General features: G+C 40.3%; 1 protein-coding gene across 8 annotated transcripts in view; it reads right to left on the reverse strand.

Moving 5' to 3' along the window:
- Window positions 1-723: 723 nt before the first annotated feature.
- LOC142099084 (uncharacterized) overlaps window positions 724-20,712 on the reverse strand; it is a 195,024-nt gene continuing 175,035 nt past the window's right edge. For 3 of the 8 annotated variants that reach the window (XM_075182203.1, XM_075182202.1, XM_075182201.1), the window contains 2 exons: window positions 3,073-3,486; window positions 724-1,177 (listed from right to left, as the gene is read on the reverse strand). In XM_075182203.1, the coding sequence (XP_075038304.1) occupies window positions 789-1,177; window positions 3,073-3,475 (792 nt within the window). In that variant the 5' untranslated portion in view covers window positions 3,476-3,486 and the 3' untranslated portion in view covers window positions 724-788. Of the gene's footprint in view, window positions 1,178-3,072; window positions 3,487-3,735; window positions 4,299-5,973; window positions 6,233-20,712 lie in introns of those variants that run through there. The other 5 variants (XM_075182197.1, XM_075182204.1, XM_075182200.1 and 2 more) reach the window with 5 other exon arrangements.

The following is a 20,712-nucleotide window of genomic DNA, read 5'->3' on the forward strand; positions in this document are numbered from 1 at the left end:
TTCCAAAGACCCACACAGCTCTCAACCAATCCTCCACCTCCGCTCTCATCTCTACCCACAGTGCTTCCTGCCCCCTCTGTTCTGCCAATGATGCCACATCACTACCACACTGATTACCTCTTCCCACTCCCACCTCCAGGACATTGCCCAGGCTACTCCCTGGCAGTGGAACAATCAGCCATGCCCTATCAGATTAGCCTCTTCAAGATCTACATTGGGCCCATAAAACGTATTTATTTATACAAGTCTATAAGCCTTCCTCCTGACTCCTTTGCTTTGGGCTATCACCTCCACTCAGTGCCACCCTATTTGTCCCCCTCCTCTCTCCTCTAGGATGTAAGCTCTCATGAGCAGGGTCCTCTTAGCTCATGTTTTACTTCTATGTATTCATCCCCCTCTGTACCTCTAGGCCTGCTTCCCTAATCATGTACCTACTTCACATTGGACATTACCATCACTCTCACCCACTGTCCCGTAAATACCTTGATCTGCATTAACAAGATATCAGAGCGTAATGTGTTAATTAGTAGATGTTTGGACTTTGTATTATTCTAGTTTTTTCTATGTACCATGTAATATATCGTTGTCGTCTGTGTATCGTGTACTACTGTACTCTGCAGATATTTGGTGGTGTCTTGTGTGACACCTTATACGGACCTTTTGGTTTACCATATGAAAAAATACATAATAATAACAATAATAATATTAATAATAATAAATAAATAATGATTACGTTATTGTTTAATTCTCAAACAAAAAATGATCAGTATTAAAACATAAATATGATTTCATGGGTTATATATTCCTTGTCCTAATCTCCAGGTATATATCCCTAACTGCACACGATCATAGATGGAAAGTGTCTCGATGTAGTTCATTTGTTTGGTCTTTCTGCGTTCATGGCTTAATTCTTTTCGGCTTCTTTGTGTGGGAGCAGCCTCAACAGATGGTTTGGGCCCTTCAGTTGGTATCTTCTCCTCACATCCATGTATTTCAGGCTCCATCATATTTGTGGCTTCCAACTTTTCACGCCGAGCTGCTCCTCCGAGAGCACAGGTGTAAATGCCTAAACTGATGCGCTCGTTGAGGGGGAGGCTGTTCACATCAGTTACATTTCTTAATTTCTCTGGAACAGATTTCTCATTCCTGTTCCTCTTGTAAGAGGCCGTCTGGAAACCTAAGTAAAGGCAAAAATATAAATTTACTAAAATAAGTGTAAACAAAATCATATACTGTAAAAGGTACCGAGAGCACACCTAAACTGATTTTAGGAAAAGGTAACCTAAAGGAATATGACCTAAAGCAGTTTCTGAATAACTGTAACAAGAATTAGCAAGTATAATACTAGTGAAACATCAGCTTATAAAATAAAATGTTGATAAACTGACTGTTCTATACCAAGCAGTGTTCTAAAATAGTCTTATTTTCAATTATATAATCTAATTACAAACCACACTAACCTTTTCTTGTTAAACATGGACACAATATGATGACACATTCAGCTAATATGTCTCATTAGGGTCTGTGTATTTATTTCTTACTTTTGAGATTAGTGTTTTTAGAAATAAATCCAACCAACAAGGAAATGTTTACAAATACATTTCTGATTTAAAATGACAGAAAATATATGTTTCTAGTAACATGTTAGTCATTGAATTAACAGTCCGCAGTCTAAGACCTATTTGTTGTGGGGATCTGCCTTTGTTTGACTCTGACGTCACCGAAATGGCCACCAGTAAAAGTAAGTTTATTGAGGGGGTGTGATGACGTCATTGCGTCACCTTAGCCCCACCCCCAATAAAATTAAGCATTTCAGGGTATTGCATAGCTGGGGGGGGGGGGGGCTTAATGACACGGTGAAGCCCCACCTCCTGCTATTCAATGCCGTGAAGTTAGGCATTTTATAGGATCCGGGAAGCTTGCCTACTCTTCCAGGAGTCCGGAGGACTCCCCGAAATTCGGAAGCCTCCCGGACATTCCAGGAGGGCAGGCAAGTATTCTATACCCCGGACCCGGGGCATTGTTCGTTCTTTTAATGCTGGCATTGTGGCTCGTGACACTGTAAATGTCGCAAACCACACTGACGACATTGTAAACCTGTCTGCATATTCTAAGTCTCAGCATTTAGCCTGCCAATGTATTTATTTCGGCAGGTAACGTGCCGGCATTCCCTCAATCGCACCCAGAGCCCTATTTCAGCTCTTGTGATACCTTAGTGGTTCTTGCATTGATTCTATTGCCTGCCTTCTACCTTGCACTTGTCCCATTCTAAGATCACTTTGATGAACATAAGGCCAGCCCACATTGCGCTGGCAATATCATTAATCCTTCCTCCTTTGCACTTACTATATCACCAGCAAACCTTTGAAATACTCTCCCACTATAAGGATTATTTTTAATACATTCTTTTGAAAGACACAGTACACATTTGTATATATCAAAGAGAGAGATTTGGCTGGTAGTTTGCATCTCATGACGTCAGGAGAAGATACAACAGTGCATGAGGTGCTCATCTGCTCATATGCTGCTCTGGCAGACTGATGAAATAAAATTGTGCCAACATGTTTCATAATAGTTAAACTTATTAAACAGATATGGTTCTATGAAGAGACTATTGAAAGGATGTGTTAGTAGACAACTAAACAAGTTTGAGCACAGAGATATAAACCAATCGCAGATCATGCAAAAGGATTCATGTATTTTTATAACACAAGACTGGCAGCTTTCTCCCTGCATTGCTTTAGTAATGACCTATTGTGTATTATTAAGTCATCACATCTAGGTTTTCCGAAATGTTACTACTCTAAATTCCAGTACTTCTAAACCCCGCCTATTTTTGTGTTGGCCCCACCCACAGTTGATTTGGTCCCGCCTACATGAGGCCACTTCAAGAATTTTTTCCAGGGCCACGTTAAATTCCCAATCCACCACTGATAGCAATGACCATATTATAATTCAAATTTAATTCCTGTTTACATGTAGTGTGGGCCTGGCCAGAAGGGGAGGAGTTTGGTGTGAGTTGGTCAGATTAACATGTATTGCAATATGTGGAACTATTTCTCATGTCCTTACCGTTCTCAGAAGACGCTGATGTTTTGTCTTCTGTGGGAGCAGCCTTAACAGATGGCTTTGGCCTTTCAGTTGGTATCTCATAGCCGTCTCTTTCTGGCTTCACCATTTTTGCAGCTTCCATCTTTTTTGCAGCTTCCATCATTTTTTCGGCTTCCATCTTTTTTTCAGCTTCCATCTTTTTTTCAGCTTCCATCTTTTTTTCAGCTTTCAACTTTTTTTCAGCTTCCATCTTTTCTGCAGCATCCCTTGCACGCCCAGCTGCTACAAGATTGATGGTGTAAATACCTATACTGATGCGCTCGATGGTGGAAAGGCTGTTCACATCAACCCCATTTCTTAATTTCGCTTGCACTCTCTCTTGAAATTCTTTTGAACCTCTGTTTCTTTCTCTGTAAGAGGCCATCTGTAAACCTACTTTAAAGACCAAAAAATATAAATATATTAAAAAGACCTTAAACAAATGTTATAAGTTTTAAAAGATACTGAAAGCACCTCAAGTTAATTTAGTAAAATGTAACCTAAAAGTAACACGGGCGAAAGAAATTTCTGAATAACTGTAACAAGAATTAGCAAGGATAATCTTAGTACAACATCAGCTTAATAAAGTCAAAAAGAATTAGAGCGCTGTAAATGTGAAAGCACAGATATAATATATAAGCTTACCTTAGACTGTGGTATGATCAGCAGTCACAGCAATAAATAATACCTGTGTATATGTATATATCTCTGTGTATAGCACACAGCTCACACTCAGTGATAAACTGACTCTCCTGTACCCAGCAGTGACAGTTATACCACAGCTGAGTGACATCACAAAGGCTCTGCGTGATGTACGTCAGTCACATGATCAGCCTAGTCAGCTGATACATCTCAACCTACCGGCATTTCACCACTATATGTCAGGATTCATAGGGTTCCTTAAAGAGAAACAATAAATGCTTTATAAATCCACACCTAGGCACCAATTAAGGTCTGTCTGTATTATTCCTCTCAACTTTCTAGGTCTTCAGGAAGTGGGTTAGACGTCTCTGACCACCCCCTGCACACATAGTAGGAGAAGGGATGTTCGTCGCCATGGCGATGGGGGGTGGCCACATAGTGATTGGGGCGTGGCCAACATGGAGTGTGGCTGCACCTCTTTAGACATGACGAATTATATATTAAAATGGTGTTGCTCTCATCTACCTGTTATTGCAGCTTTCACTACCTGGTATTGGATTTTTAGATGGATCCTGGAATGTTGGGATCTGTTTGGAAAATGTATAAGTACTTGAAATATTACAAACTGAGCAATAACTGACCACAGAAAATATAGAGAATATGGTGAGCACCCCTGTGACCGCTAAACAATACACAGCACCCTTGTGACTACCACACAATACATAAAGCACCCTTGTGACTACCACACATTATATAAAGCACCCTTGTGACCGCCAAACAATACACAGCACCCTTGTGACAATACATAGAGCACCCCTGTGACCGCCACACAATACAAGAGGCACTCCTGTGACCGCCACACAATACAAGGGACACACTTGTGACCACAACACAATACAGAGGGCTCCTTTATGACCGCCAAGCAATACACAGCACCCTTGTGACTACCACACAATACATAAAGCACCCTTGTGTCTGCCACACAATACAAAGCACCCTTGTGACTACCACACAATACATAGAGCACCCCTGTGACCGCCACACAATATGAGGGGCACACTTGTGACTGCCACACAATACAAGGGACACACTTGTGACCACAACACAATACAGAGGGCTCCTTTATGACCGCTAAATAATACAGAGGGCACCCTTGTGACTGTCACACAATACAGAAGGCACCCCTGTGACCAAAAACTCATGTACTTAAAATCAGATCCAGATAGAATTGCCGCAGTAGATCATGAGATCATGTAAAAAAAATAGTTTGGCCTGTTGCAGGTATGTTGCTTTTTGTAAAGAAATTCTCTAATTTTCAACAGGAATCTCAGCAGAATGAGGCATTGTAAGGGGTTTTTTTTTTCCATCTTTTTTTAACTGGATTTCCAGCCCTATCAATCTGCAGAGAAATGGACAGATTGAGAAAAGTTTTAAACTTACAAGCAGAGAAGATCACTTTATCACTATAGTGGAATACAGAAATATAGCTGATTGCACTGTATGCTGCCAATTTCAACTACAATGGATTATATCATTCACATACCACAATGCCATATACAATACATATATAATGCTGTATACATACACACACATGCATGCACACACATACACACACACAATACCATATACCTATATACACAATGTCATATACATACACACACATGCACACACACATTACCATACACCCACACACAATATCATATACAGAATCACAATGTCATATACCTACATACTCAATTCCTGCTACATAAACACACACACACAGAATGCCATATACATACATATCTACACACACACAATAACTTTTACATACACTCGTACACACACATTGCCATATATATATATATATATATATATATATATATATATATATATATATATATATATATAAGTACACTCGTACACACACAATGCCACATACATACACACAAACAATGCCATGTACATATACAAGTACACATACACACAATGCCATATACATACAGATGCACAATGCTATATACATACACACACGTGATTCCATATATACTCTCACACACAATGCCATATACAAACACACAATGCCAAATACCTACATACACACTGCCATATACACACGCCATACACATATACACACACATAGCTATATATATATATATATATATATATATATATATATATATATATATATATACAGACACACACAATGCCATATACATGCACAATGCAAGGCATATAACACCCCCAGCCCCTTATAGTTACCTGCTGACATCCTTTGGAAATTGGAAGCCTCATCTCGAGAGGCTAATAGCTCAGTGGCCTCACTCTGCAATGACAGGCAGCTTGGCAGCAGCATGATTTGCTGCCTGGCTGCCTCTCTCCATTAGATCACTGGCCTGAGTAGCTCCGCCCCCTCCTGCTGGGTGAATGAAGAAAAATTAAAGAAGCAAAAAAAGTGCGTGGCCTGCTGTGCGGGACCAGGCCCCCTGGCATGTCCTGGTAATTAGTAACCGCCCCCTCAGAGCCAGATTAAGGGCCAAATGGGCCTGGGGCTAAAAATGTTAAAAGGCCTATTGTGAGAAGTGCCGTCCCACCGGAGGTGTGGCCAGTGTTGTGTGGGCGTGGCCAACATCATGGAGGGCATAGCTAGTGTCTCCCTTCAACCACCTACATCTCCCTCCCATCTACCCTTATGCAAAGAGTGCACCACTAACTAGTTCACACAGCATGTATGTAAAGTGAAGAGTGGAAAAATGTCCCAGCTGTCCCTCATGCCGGAACAAGCTACTGGCTGATCATTATAGTCCCCTTACATCAGGACTATCCTGATGGAATCTGGACAGTTGAGAAGTAATGGTATTTTAATTTATTAGCCATTGAAGATGAAAATACAAACAATGGTTGATTATTTTTATTTATAAAGCTCTTTAACAGAACCCATACATGCCGACTTTTAAAATGCCGCCCCCGGGAGATCCAGGGGAGAAGTCATGTGACAGGGGGTAGGAGGGGGCGTGGTGACATCATCGCGTCACCATACTGCCCCCACTATAAAATGTTAAAATTCACGGCATTGAATAGCGGGGGCGGTGCTTAATGGCGCGATTAAGCCACGTCCCCGCCATTCAATGCTGTGAATTTCGGCAAAAACAGAAGGTTTGCCTACTCTTTCGTGAGTCCTGGAGGACTCCCCGAAATTCGGGAGCCTCCCGGAATTTCCAGGAGAGTAGGCAATTATGACAGAAACATACATGAAAAATGCTTTTCAGGTTTTTAACATTGAACAAAGTACAGGGTACTGAAAATGTAAGAAAAAAAGCAAAACAAAAACTTTTTTCTCCTGACTGGCATGGGCCTATTTCTGTGGAGAGGCCTGGGGTTGCTTTTCCATAAGGCCCATTGTTAATCCAAACCTCCGCCCCCTCCATCTCGGTGCCCCTGCATACTTTGTATATATATTTTAAGATTACATGTTCTAAATTAGTCTTATTTTCAAACACTTATATAATATGATTACATATTCTACATGACTCCTTTTCTGTTAAATATGATGCAATAAGACCCCGTATTTGACTGACATGCTTCCTTAGTGTCTAATTATTTCTTAATATATACTATATACAGTATATATATATATATATATATATATATATATATATATATATATATATATATATATATATATCTATATCAGAAATATGCAAATACCTTAATTTATTTGCTTCTATGTGCCAGTATGTATTATATATATTTTAGACCTGCACACTGTAAATTATCTATGGAATATACATAAAGGTTTTATGTCGCCCTATTTGCATATTGTCATATTGCTTAATAACCATTTCAGAAACAGCATGATATGAAATTTACTCTTTTTTTTGCTTAAGTATTTTATACTTTTTTCTTTCATTATTTATTTCCATGTAATATACATAAAGGTCTGTAGCTTCCAGCTCTCTTGTTGTCGGATTGAATTGCCACAGCAGCTAAGGCCAAAAATGAACATGTTTGCTTGAAACTTTTCCATTGCCCACCAAACTAAAACCATTGTGATTCAAAAAGTACAGTACAAAGCAGAGTGTTGATGAGAAAGAGAACAGGTAAATGAAAAAAATAATGAGGGTGTAATGGAGAGGGCAAAGGGGAAGGGAGACATGAGCGTATGATGAGAAAGGGCAGTGGGTGAGATCTTGTAAATGATATAGCGGCGGTAATGGAAGACTATATGCCAAACCACTGTCATGTGTTGTATACAATTCAGGCACACAGCTTAGCTGTGCATCCATGTATACAGAATGCAACTATTATTTACTGCATAGTAAAACCCTATTTTTCATCATAAATGTGTCACTATTGTAGCCACTATGCCAAACCATTTCTTTCTTCAGAAAGTGGAAATGGGATTACAAGGGGTATAGACAGATCAAATAAATGGATTAGTGGCGCAAAGAATAAAAAGAACAGGCGCTCCGACAGCAGTAAAGTGCAAGAAAGGTCAACGATATCCTACCTATCTAATCGCTCTTTCAGTGTTAATTTCTCTGGATCCACCTCTGCTCCGCTTCCTTTATCAGTTGGAGTACCACAAGGCTCAGTCCTAGGTCCTCTGCTATTCTCTATCTACACCCTTTGTCTTGGAAAACTAATAAGCTCCAGTGAATTTCAGTATCATCTCTATGCGGATGATACACAAATCTATCTATCCTCTCCTGATCTTTCACCATCTGTGTTGTCTCGCGTTACTGACTGACTGTCTTTCTGCCATTTCATCTTGGATTAGACCTAGAGAGCTTGCGGGGTGGGATTTATGGTCATATTGCCAACAGAGGTAGAAATGTCAGGCAGGAAGCTTCTATTGTTGGGTGTGAATATTATTAATTCCGTTTTTGAAAGCTTGAGTTTGACTTGGCGAGAGGACATCCAAGACGAAATGGCAGAAAGACAGTCAGTAACGTGGGACAACACAGATGGCGAGAGGTCAGGAGGGGATAGATAGATTTGGGTATCATCCGCGTAGAGATTATACTGATATCCAAAGGAGCTTATTAGTTTTCCTAGAAGCATGGTATAGATAGAGAATAGCAGAGGACCTAGGACTGAGCCTTGTGGGACTCCAACTGATAAAGGAAGCGGAGCAGAGGTGGATCCAGAGTAATTAACACTGAAAGAGTAATTAGAAAGATATGATGATAACCAGGATAGGAGTGTCTTGAAGACCTAGGGATTGTAGTGCTTGTATGAGAAGAGAGTGGTCAACAGTGTCAAATGCAGCAGAGAGATGCAGGAGACTTAGAAGAGAGTAATGGCTTTAGTTTTAGCAGTGATGAAATCATTCACAATCTTAGTCAATGCAGTCTCTATGGAGTGCAGAGAACGAACGCCTGACCGAAGAAGACCCAGTAGGTTTTCTTTACGGAAAGGAAGCGTGTGAGGTTAGTCTAAGCAAGTCTCTCTAGAAGCATGGAGGGGCATAGGAGCTGAGAAATGGGACGGTAATTTGAGAGAGAGTCTGGGTCAGAATTTTGTTTCGTCAGAATAGGAGTAATCACTACGCGCTTGTATAATGATGAGAAGATACCAGTAGAGAGCGAGAGATTACAGATTTTAGTTAGAGGTGGAATGAGCACAGGAGACAGGGATCTAGCGATTGGTGAGAGTATCGATCAAGAGGAGAGGAAGTAGAGTAGAAAGCTAAGAAGATAAGAAGAGAGTATATACTTCATCTTCATTCGTGGCACTTTTCTACCATCTGCTGTTAGTAGATTTCTCCGTATTCTAGAAATCTGCCTAGGTGTGTTGAGAAGCAGATATTTCTGAATAGACTCATTTCAAAACTTCAAAGTCCAACTTCCTACCCCAATCATGGGCAATTTCTTGTTTCTTTCTTTTGACAAGAGGGGGGCAAGTTGAAAAGAAAGTATGTAATGAAAAGAAAGTATGTGAGAGCTTATCACTATAGCAAGTTTTAGGTCACATCAGAACTCAATCTAATGCACTCCAACTGTAGCTGCTGGCAATTAAGATACCTTTCACTGAATAAAAATGTTTTGAAATGTGACTGACTGGAAGTACAACTTCTCTTCAATTTGTCAGCATGGGGATGATTGAGCACTATAAACACTAGCATGTTTCTATTTGGTAAGGCATTAGCATTAGAGTGGCGATTCAGAACATAAAAATACTTATCTGTGCAGGTAGGCTGGCAGGACGCGCCGGTAAGCGCTATACAGTCCTGCAGTGCTTACTGGGCTGAGCATGTTACGTCGGCCCTAGACAGCACAGAAGTCAGCTCCCGGAAATGGAGTTGCTTATTTCCCCATTTATTTTAGGGCATTGTTAAATCTTTGACTTACTTTTGGACTGTTACAGTAGGGCAGCCACTATGGTAATTTTAATGCTGAGCAGGCACCTTTGTCCTATACTGATGAGCTTCAACAAGAGTAAAAAAGTCTGTCCTTTCATCATCATCATCGTCATTATTTATATAGCGCCAACATATTCCGTAGCGCTTTACAATTGGGGACAAACATAGTAAATTAATAAACAAACTGGGTAAAACAGACAAAGAGATGAGAAAGCCCCGCTCGCAAGCTTACAATCTATGGGACAAAGGGAGTTTGACACATGAGACTAAGGGCTAGATTTACTAAGCTGCGGGTTTGAAAAAGTGGGGATGTTGCCTATAGCAACCAATCAGATTCTAGCTATCATTTTGTAGAATGTACTAAATAAATGAAAGCTAGAATCTGATTGGTTGCTATAGGCAACACCCCCACTTTTTCAAACCCGCAGCTTAGTAAATCTAGCCCTAAGGCTAAGTCTACATTTTGCATTTCGGCCCAGTCAGACTGTACGTAGTATTCTGTCTCAGGACAGGTCTTTATACCATAACAAACTCATTGTGTGAATCATTTATTTTCCTAATCAAGATTATTATTTTTTTTAATTTTTGTTTGTTTTGTTTTTCTTGGCATTGGTTTAGTACACACTAACCCTAAAAAAGGGCCGCGTTTTTTTCTTTTTCTATTGTGAATTGTTATTAAATGTGATACTAAAGATATTTCTTTTAATGGTTAAAAGAAGTTTAGAGGTTTTTAATTGATCCAAAATTTGAAGATTAAGTGAGTGTTAGATTTATTTATAAGTTAGTCACCTATTTGAGATAATTCCCTTAGATCCAAGTCTTAGGGTACTTTTTTCTGTTTTTCTAGATTATTAACCCACTAAACTTACTTGTTACCATGTGTATTATGACATAAAGTGGTATTGTTGCAGGAAAAGGGGATACACATTTGGATAATACTAGGGAGAACAGGAAAAGTTGTTGGGTGAAAAAATAATTTTATGACACGCAACTGAAGAGATAAAAGTTTTATATCGCCCTATATGCTGGAGGCATATTGCCTAATAAACATTTTTATTACGGAAACAGCATGTTATGAAATTTTCTCTTTTTTTTGTTTTTTTGTTTATGCCTTTTATACTTTTTTCTTTCATTATTTATGCCTGATGTATTGCCACTTGAATTTGAAATGGTGGAATTAAAACGGCATAAACCGATACTGAAATGTTGTGGCTTTAAATTTATGGTCACAATATTTAGCAACTTGTATTTTACATTTGTATTAATTGTTAGTAATCCAGCTTGATGGCAGATATCTCATTGTCCTCTATTAAACTAATTTTGTTGTCTCTACCAATAAATGTCATTTATAAACCATACAATTTCCTGGTGTGCAGAACATTTCATTTCATTTTCCAACAGCCACAGTTTCTTTTCAAGTTTCAAGATATATACCCCCCCTCAAACAATGTGTTGGGGGGGGGGGGTCCAGTTTGGTGAGTCCCTTAATTTTATGTGCTTGCAAAAAACTAAACCCAGATCTGTACATTTACTTCCATAAAATCACTTACAATAAACCCTAATAGCTAAACACTGGACACATTGTGAGGGCTTCACACTTATGTATAAGATTCTACAGGAAGAAGTGGGGTCATGGTAATATAAATGTGAAAATAATCCCCACCTTAAGAGTGCGAGGGTTCTAGATAGGCCCACTCAGTCAATGTGGGACTGGGTAAATACTAAACATTATAAACCATGCCCTAGGGTGGATCTTCCTGGCTCCACCTAGAACAGTGTGAGGCTAGGGTACATTAATAGCCCCCAGCCTACACACCCATTTCTAGTGTCATGTGGAGGACTGGAGATGACAGTACTGGCCCATTTTGCTGACACTACTGACCCCCAGTCTAGTTGATCAGCATTTAAAAGCTTTTGATCTAGCCACCATTAGGCTGGTGGCATTACTGTCATCCTACTTGACTCCAAAGGGGTCAGGTAGGGTGGCCACCCCATTGACTGTTGCTGATGCCCAACACACTAGGGTGATAGATTGGCATACCGCTCATAGACCAATATTGCACAAGGGGGCCCGTAATTAAAGCCAACTGCAGCAAAACATCACTGTTTACCAAGTCAGTATGTTGGTAAAAAGTAAGCTAACTGATAATCATTTACAAAAAGCTTACACTTTCAGTGGCCTTTGCTGCCTATTTGTAAAGTGGACGTGCCCCTATGTCATGATACACAAATAAACACATTTACACGTAATTATATGTATTGCCTCTCCGTATATTGTGCAGCTAGTAAATGAACCTCCCTGCTTTGCAATGGTCTCTGTAACACCCGCCATTCTTGTGGCTTCTATCTACTCGCTGCTCTTCCCCACTGATGGCATGGATACGACTTGCTTAGTAAACTACCACGATAAGCATGATGAAGAGCGGCAATGAACGGCGAGGTTCAATAACACTTCAAACCTCTAGTGTAGTTAGAAAACGCCGAAGTCTCCAATTCTTTCTGCAGCAAATTTCATGCATATGTGACATTTCTGTGACTCAAAATGATCGACTTCCAGAGTGACACTGTGTTGGCTTTCAGGAAATAGAACTATATAAGCAACTGGGTGGCAAACATGTCTATGTCTGTCAAGGAACAAAATATCCATAGCAACCATTCAGATATTTGCTTTGGACAATCCAGAGCATATCAAGCTAATTAATACCAAGAGGGAGGTGCGGCAATCACACTATCAACATAAGGAATCTGTCAGCACAATGGAACTGCCGGCCTTAAGCCTGCCAACAAGTTGGCAAGTTAAGTGTCGACATTTCTAGTGCTAGAATTACATAAGCCACCGAATACCAAGACCTTTACTGGTTAATACATGTTTCCTTTCAGTGTACAAACAAGTAACTAATTGTCCATATTTTTCTCCATTTCATACTTTACACCATGTTAATGCAAAGTCCTTAGAGTACAAAACTAGAAAACACAAATACAGGATTTTTACTGTATCGGATCTTGTCTGTATGAGGTTTCTAGCTACTAATGAGTCTTCAGACCAAGCACATGCCCTCACCCGTACTCTCTAGATGCAATGCAGTATAATCATTCTTTTCCCTGTGGGACTGCAAGCTCTGAACATGCTTGGTCTCTTGATACTATTGCTGGGATTTTTATTTTCTGTGCAGCGAAAGATTTTCAGTCATCCGAAAACACTTTATAAAAAAAAAGCAAGCATAAAATACTGCTCGGTAAACAGAAACACCAGGAATTTCTTGTTGACACGGGGCAAGCTTGACAGCGCTAGACCACTATTAGGACAGCTAAGGTCACTGACAAAGATGTCTTCATTCAGTAAAGTTATTGAACTTCGCTGTGTTGCAGTAAGTTAAGAAACAACAAAGTTTGTCAAAATAGAACTAAACACATAATAATAAAAAAAGTTATATTACAGCTTTATTTTGGGAACATTAAAAATATTTTCCATGCTTGTAAAAATGTACCCCACAATGTATATGCAGATTTGTGAATTTATGCGTTTATTTTGACGTAATCACACCTGTTATGGGAGGTGCATGGATTTGTGTATCAAGATGACCGTTTGCAAGGGGTGCAAAATTGCAAATATTCTGATTGGAGGAACTGGGTAGATTGGGGCATTCATAGCAACATGCGGACAGTACACATGAGTGCACCTTTAATTGTGCAAGGTTTTGTTTTACAGGAGATCGGTAACCACATTCTTAGCACCTGAGGCCTTTATCGCCCCTGTGCTCAACTTATTTTGGCACTTTTTGGGCTGGTCACGATCCAGCATCAATATCAGTAGTTTGTTTATGCAGTACCTAGACAAATTATACCTTATCATTTTTCAGAACACTTTTAATTTTCAGAAAATACCATTAGGCCGCTTATACATCCAGTCACGGCAAAGATAATCCACCCAAAATAGTCACAAAAGTATTTTTTACTGATATTTCAAGAAATTGAACTAAAAGCAAATGTATTTTTTTTAAACTCCACCAATAAATACTTTGAGGTTCTTGCTTTGGCATCAATCCGCTTTCCAAAACAGCAAAATGCAGGATTCTGCACATATGTTTTCATAATGAAACCTGCACTTGAAAACGGATGATGCATAAAATATGTAGGAATAATACAGGTAGACGGTTTTTAAAACTAGACAACTTTCCACATCAATGCGGCACTCCTGAGTTATTTGAAGCCAGGATGGGGGAGATCTAGGCATTAGCACCCTTTCATCTTTGGATTTCTTAACTTTTTCTGTAGTGTAGGGTGTTATTTGCTAGAGTACAGGAGCGCTATGCTCCGTTCCTACCACAATATCCCTGGTGGTCTAGGAGGAAGTGGGGCAGAAGGAAGATGTCCACAATGCGCTACTGCGCATATGTGGGTGCCGCAAACCAGAAGTTCACCTTTTGCGCCGACACTTCCATGTAGACAGTGCAGAGGCCAGATGCAGGGAGAGTTAGCTGCTTACTGGATATAAGATATAAATACCATAAAATTATTAAAGTGACCCGAGACTCCCATGTATAATATAGGAGAGTCTAGGTCCACAATTACTGCAGGGCTGTGCAGAGACCCAGTGAGTATAACAGTGTATACCACCAAGACTGCATATATACATATACAAGTGTACATATTAGAGCATGCCTGCAATTGTATATACTGCATAAGACTGCATAAATAGTATTACCTGATTGCAGCTGTACTACAAGTGACTACCGACTGTGTACCTGCATCAACTCTGTTGTTATCAAGTTCAATAAACAGCAACCTGCTTGAGTTTAAAAGCATTTGTGGCTTCACATCCACCTAACACATACTTGCCAACTCTCCCGGAATGTCCGGGAGACTCCCGCATCTTGAGAGAGTCTCCCGGACTCCCGGGCGAGTGTGGCAAAATCCCGGATCTGCCCACTTCCTAGTGAAGTGGGCAGAATTAGGTCACAAACGCTGCGATTTCTGGTGAATTGCGGCGTTTGGCCCCGCCCCCCCCCGCTGTCAAACGACGCATTTTGCGTCATGCCGTCACGCGGATTTTGGAGGCCCGCCCCCCATGACGCCCACCTCCCTCGCAGGCTCCCGGATACCAACATTGTAAAGTTGGTAAGTATGACCTAACACCGCTGACACCTTTAATAACATCCAAAGGTATAACCAATATTATTTTTTGTCTAACTACTAAGGGGGCACATCATTTCAGAGAGGGGAAAGTTATCCTCTTTCAAACAAAGTGTCCCCATAGCTTCTTTTAACCAGGGTGGGGTAGATCTGGGCGTTGCAAAACCTCACCCCCATCCTGGGCTCCTTAGTGTTTGCTATAGTATAGGGAGTTATTGTCTGGTGACCACAATACTAAGGGGCCACTTCATTTGCTACTAGGGGACCACATTCTTTTGCTTTACTAGTAAAAACAGGTTATTACTCAATATCAAGTAGCAAAAGGAGAAAATATAAAAAGTGGAAAGCAAAAAGAAATGATGCAAAAATATTTCTATGCTGCCCCACTAACAGTGCTGGCCGAGGCAAATACCCAGTTTGCCAGTATGGAGAATATATCCCCTGGGAGGTGAGAACATGTAGGACTCCATACAATTCAATAAATGGAATCCTGCTTTTAGTGTGTAGATCAGCAATCCATGCACTGAATCAAATGAGTCCTGTTTAGCACAAGAACAACGCTCATCTCTAACCATGCCCAGTTCCAAAGTGGGGACAAACGGACATTGCTGAAAATGAAAAAAACAGGAGACACTTATAAAAGGTAAGTTATAATGTCCTCTCATGATTTTTAGGCCAAGGTAATGCAAGACAACATAATGTACCTAAGCATTAGTATAACCTGTATATATATTTTGGTTGTTGCATTCTACACAAGAGAGTAGAAGAGAACACAATAACATGACGACCAGATGAGACCCTATGAGCCTGAGTCATTAAGGAGGGCAAAGCATAAAAACCTACCTTTGGCTTGAAAAAGTCTCATGTCTGAGACGAAACGCGTCGCCTGGTTACTTATTCATCTGTTTTTAAACCATATGATCTGACTATATACCGATCAGATAGTACAGATCTATTGGCGAGGAATTACTTCACACTGCTCCTTATTCCTGCCCGGGCAGGCTGTCTGCATACACAGTTCCATGTCACATGTTGGCAACTATCAAATCACGGGAGAACGGCGGTGAAACACCGCTAGGAGGACTTACGTGCAGGATATTTCCATTATCAGCAGCTGTGAGCTGTAGGAGATTCTGTCCCGGAGAGCCGTATCAAACACCGCATAGAAGAGGACCGTGAGTACTGCTGGTCTAAACTTCTTATACCTTATGCTGGATTGTACAACAGGCTTGTATACCCGGATACCATCATTTTTATCACCTCCATATTCACTCCCAGTGACATTTGTGACTATGGACATTTATTGCTAAGAGTCAGTGTGACGAGTTATGCCTTCTATCTGAATACGTTATCTATCAACAGTATTACTATTTTTATTTGGTTTTAGGCGTCATATCTCCTTGTTTTACATTGAATGTGATTATATGGTTGTAATAAATTGTTGACTATTTAATCCTGCCTTGGTCCTTGTATCTCCTCTATTGGCTATACCTATATATATTTCCAGCGCTGTTTTTTGTCCTCCAAAGCATAAAAAAGAAATATCTTTGCACCTGGACAAAACCATGTTGCATTGGAGGGGGAGTTACATTTAAAATGCGGGAACAGATTTATAGTTGGGGTAGGTCATGTCCTAGATCAACTTTAAATTTCAGTGCAAAATTAAATCTATCAAGTATTTGTGTGTTACATGAAAAGGCAGCTAGTATTTTCTTTATGTGCAAAATAATAAACTAATTTACACCCCTTGCATTGTAACATGGTTTATCCAGGGTCAAACTTACAACTTTTTTTGCTTTGCTTTCTCTAAAGCCTTAATGACTTAATTGAAATAGTCTTTTAACTGATTTAGAATAACATATTTGATATATTTAAACTTTTTTGTGATGTCTCAAACACTAGCATAGCCAACTATAAAATAAATTTATTTTTTCTCTTTTATAAGAAAAACTTGTAAGACACAATGAATGTTATTGTTATTCTGAGCCTTACGTTTTTTGACTGTGAATTTGTACTTATAGCACACATCTTATGACGCCATAATTACATGAACAGCTCTGCCCAAATATATGTTAGCTAGAGTTTACTGTTCTAAAATTGTAATTTACTATGTAAGTACAGGCAATGCAGTATGTCTACTATATCTGAAGGTACTTTGGACACCACTTAATCTATGCGAAAAAAATCATTATTACATGCATGCATTGATTGACTGGGAAGCAAGTCACTTTCAAATATTGAATAATTTCTGTATGTGATTTCTGAGCTAGGCTTTAAGATTGATGGGTACTGAGGAGTAATGCATCTTAAAGGCATGTGACTATCATAGAGAAGAGTTTTAGGCCTCAGACCACTACCAATGTGACTATATGTCAATAAAAATAGATAAGCATGACTGAGTTGAAGGTGAGTCGTACAGAGCTATAAGTAGTAGCATCCTATTGATTAGTCCTGAAAGGGAGGAGATCAAATACGTCAACAGAGGCTAGAACAGGAAAGGAGGGAAGTCACTGGTTTAACTGCATTTAGGATCGATAGTTGCTGAGAACACAATTAATCTAGAGGTTGGGGTAGTTAAATCAGGCCAATTTGTGCTGTAGTCCAAAATGAAACACAAATACTATAGAGCAGGGTTTCCCAAACCCTCAGGGCTCCCCAATAGTGCAGGTTTTCTGGATCACATGTGACATAATTAGGACCACCTGTGGATCTGTTACAATGTGTCAGTCAGTAATGAATACACCTGTGCTCCAGCAAGGAGATATGGAAAACCTGCACTGTTAGGGAGCCCTGAAGACTGGGTTTGGGAATCCCTGCTATAGAGTCAAATCCAATCCTCAGGAAGCACTAACAGTGCATGTTTCCAGGTGACAAGAAAAATAATTAGTACCACCTGTGGATCTGTTACAATGTATCAGTCAGTAATGAATACACCTGTGCTCCAGCAAGGAGATATGGAAAACCTGCACTGTTAGTGCTCCCTGAGGACTGGGTTTGGAAAACACTGTATTAGCAGGTCAGTCTGGATTGGATAAATGGATGGGGGCCTAGTTTACCACCTTCCATAAATGCGTGTCTGAAATGTAAAAAAGAGAACTGGCTCCCCAGTCTAAATGTGTAACATCACTGCCTGCAATTGGTGTTTTTGTAGGAGCTATTGATAACTAAGAAGATCCTATTTTGTTCCTGTGATATCCCTTCATATGCTTTATTCCTGTGGCCAATGCTTAAAAATTTATGTAACCTCCTGTCAGTGTGTGTGTGTGTGTGTAGACCTGGGGTGCATGATTAGGTAATGACCCCCCCTTGCTTGGCTTTCTTCTCTGCCCTGGTTAGCTCTCTGAGTGTGGGCGTAACCACAGGGACCCCACACATTTGAGTGTTAGGACAATGTCTCTGGGAGGGTTAGCACAGGTGTAGTAAGACGGAGGAGCAGTATAACAGTTCTCACAAAGTTGGGTCCCAGACTATTTCTGTATTGTAAAATAAACTCTTTAATTACACTTCTCTTCACTCCAGCACAATACTTGCGTTGCAAATAACACTAAAATAAACATGTACATCTCCTTTCTCACTCAAGCACAGGTAATAAGTCTTTCTTTGCTGGGGCTCATCCCTTGGGTTATGACACAGGCTCACTGTGCTCTTTCTTCACCTGGATTTCTCGCACTCACTGGGTTTTACGTAGACTCTGACACCCTCTACGCTCAGTGAACTCTCAACCTAGCTTAGTAGATCTGACACACTCACTAGTGTCGCTTTGCAGCCTATTCACTCAGCCATTGGGCCATAACAGCCTATATGGTGTCTTCTTTGTCCCTCTGGGTCACATTAAATATTACAGCAAACCTCTCCATGGGGTCTCTTACATGCTCTCCCCTCTCCTCAATGCTGCCACTTTTAATTGCATCACACTGCTGTGGCAGTGACCTCCCTTCTTTATTGGGATCCCCATTTTTCTCTCAGGTGCACTTCTTTATTATTATGGGGACTCTGCCCCATTCTTGTGGCTTTTTGACCTTGGTGTCTCCTTCCCCTCTTTATATGCAGGCTCTGAGGTAATTTCTCTCTCAAATATGTCCTACTTCACTTTTATTCTCTCAGTTATGACGTACTTTGGCCTCTCGTGATGGCAAACCACGGACGCGCTCCTGTTCCTGTCACGTGCAGCCCTGCCTCACTTACACAACCACATAAGTTGATAGGTCACTTATCTCCTAAGATATTTTATGTTTCTGTGAACAATCAAATACTGTCTGTTTTATCTGCCCACTTCCAAAACTGTCAACATTTGGGCAAGCAGAAAATGAAGATTGGTAACAAAAAAGGTGCTAAGACCATAATTAAATGCACTTTAAGGTGAAGAATGTCATTCTTGTTTAAAGGGCTTGTCTATTGTTGTACAAACCACTAACTTTTTATCTTCCCTTTCTACATTGGAAGCTACAGGAAATGGCGTTGTTTCTCCCCAGACCACCTGTTACTAGAGATGCTCACTGACCCCCGTGAACTGGTTTTGGTTTTGGATCTGGATTAGCTTCGTGTTTTGGATTAGGTTTTGGCAAAACCACCCCCATGAGTTTTGGTTTTGGATTTTTTAGAAAAATCCTGAAATTTGCTAAAATTACATAATTTTGCTCTTGTTTTGTTCCTACATTATTATTAACCTCAATAACACTAATTTCAAGTCATTTGCAGTCAATTTAGACCACCTCACAGGTCACAATATTATTTTAACACATATTCAGACAAATACTGCAGCAACCTGGCTGGATGGTAAGCGACAGAGCAATGACACAAACACACTGCAGTTCCTAGCACATCTAGGACACATTGGCACACAGCAGTGGCAGAAAAGAAAAATGGGGGTCCGCCCTCCCTCTCCTCGCTATGTTGAATCTTAAACAGGAATTCAAAACTCGCAAGATCCGAGATCCGACGACGTCACAATGACGTTTTGCCTCGTTTTCAATTCCGAGGGCGCGCGACAGTACTGAGCCGGTACTCGGGTCCCCTAAGTTCGGATGTGTTTGGTTCTCGAGGAACCGAGCCTGAGCATCACTACCTGTTACCTGCTACGTGGAGTCATTCCACTCTAAGTAAGACAGCCAATGAAGAGGAGATAACAATCAATCCCGTCCTAGTCAACAGAAGTGAATCTAAAGCTTATTTTATGCTCTATTGAATTAGTCTGGACAAATTATGTCCACCTGAGAGACTGCTTTCACATAAACAGTGCAGTCTGGCTCCCAGCAGCAGGTAATGGGGAGTATCCCAGGACCCACCTTTTCTTATGGATGGAAGGGAGGTCAGGAGGACAAACATTCATCATCACCATTTATTTATATAGCGCCACTAATTCCGCAGTGCTGTACAGAGAACTCACTCACATCAGTCCCTGATTCCCTGGTAGTGTCTAAATTGCCTGATACACACACAGACAGACACACAGACAAGGGTCAATTTGTTAGCAGCCAATTAACCTACCAGTATGTTTTTGGAAG

The sequence above is a fragment of the Mixophyes fleayi genome, chromosome 8, assembly GCF_038048845.1.
Source record: "Mixophyes fleayi isolate aMixFle1 chromosome 8, aMixFle1.hap1, whole genome shotgun sequence".
Taxonomy (NCBI): domain Eukaryota; kingdom Metazoa; phylum Chordata; class Amphibia; order Anura; family Limnodynastidae; genus Mixophyes; species Mixophyes fleayi.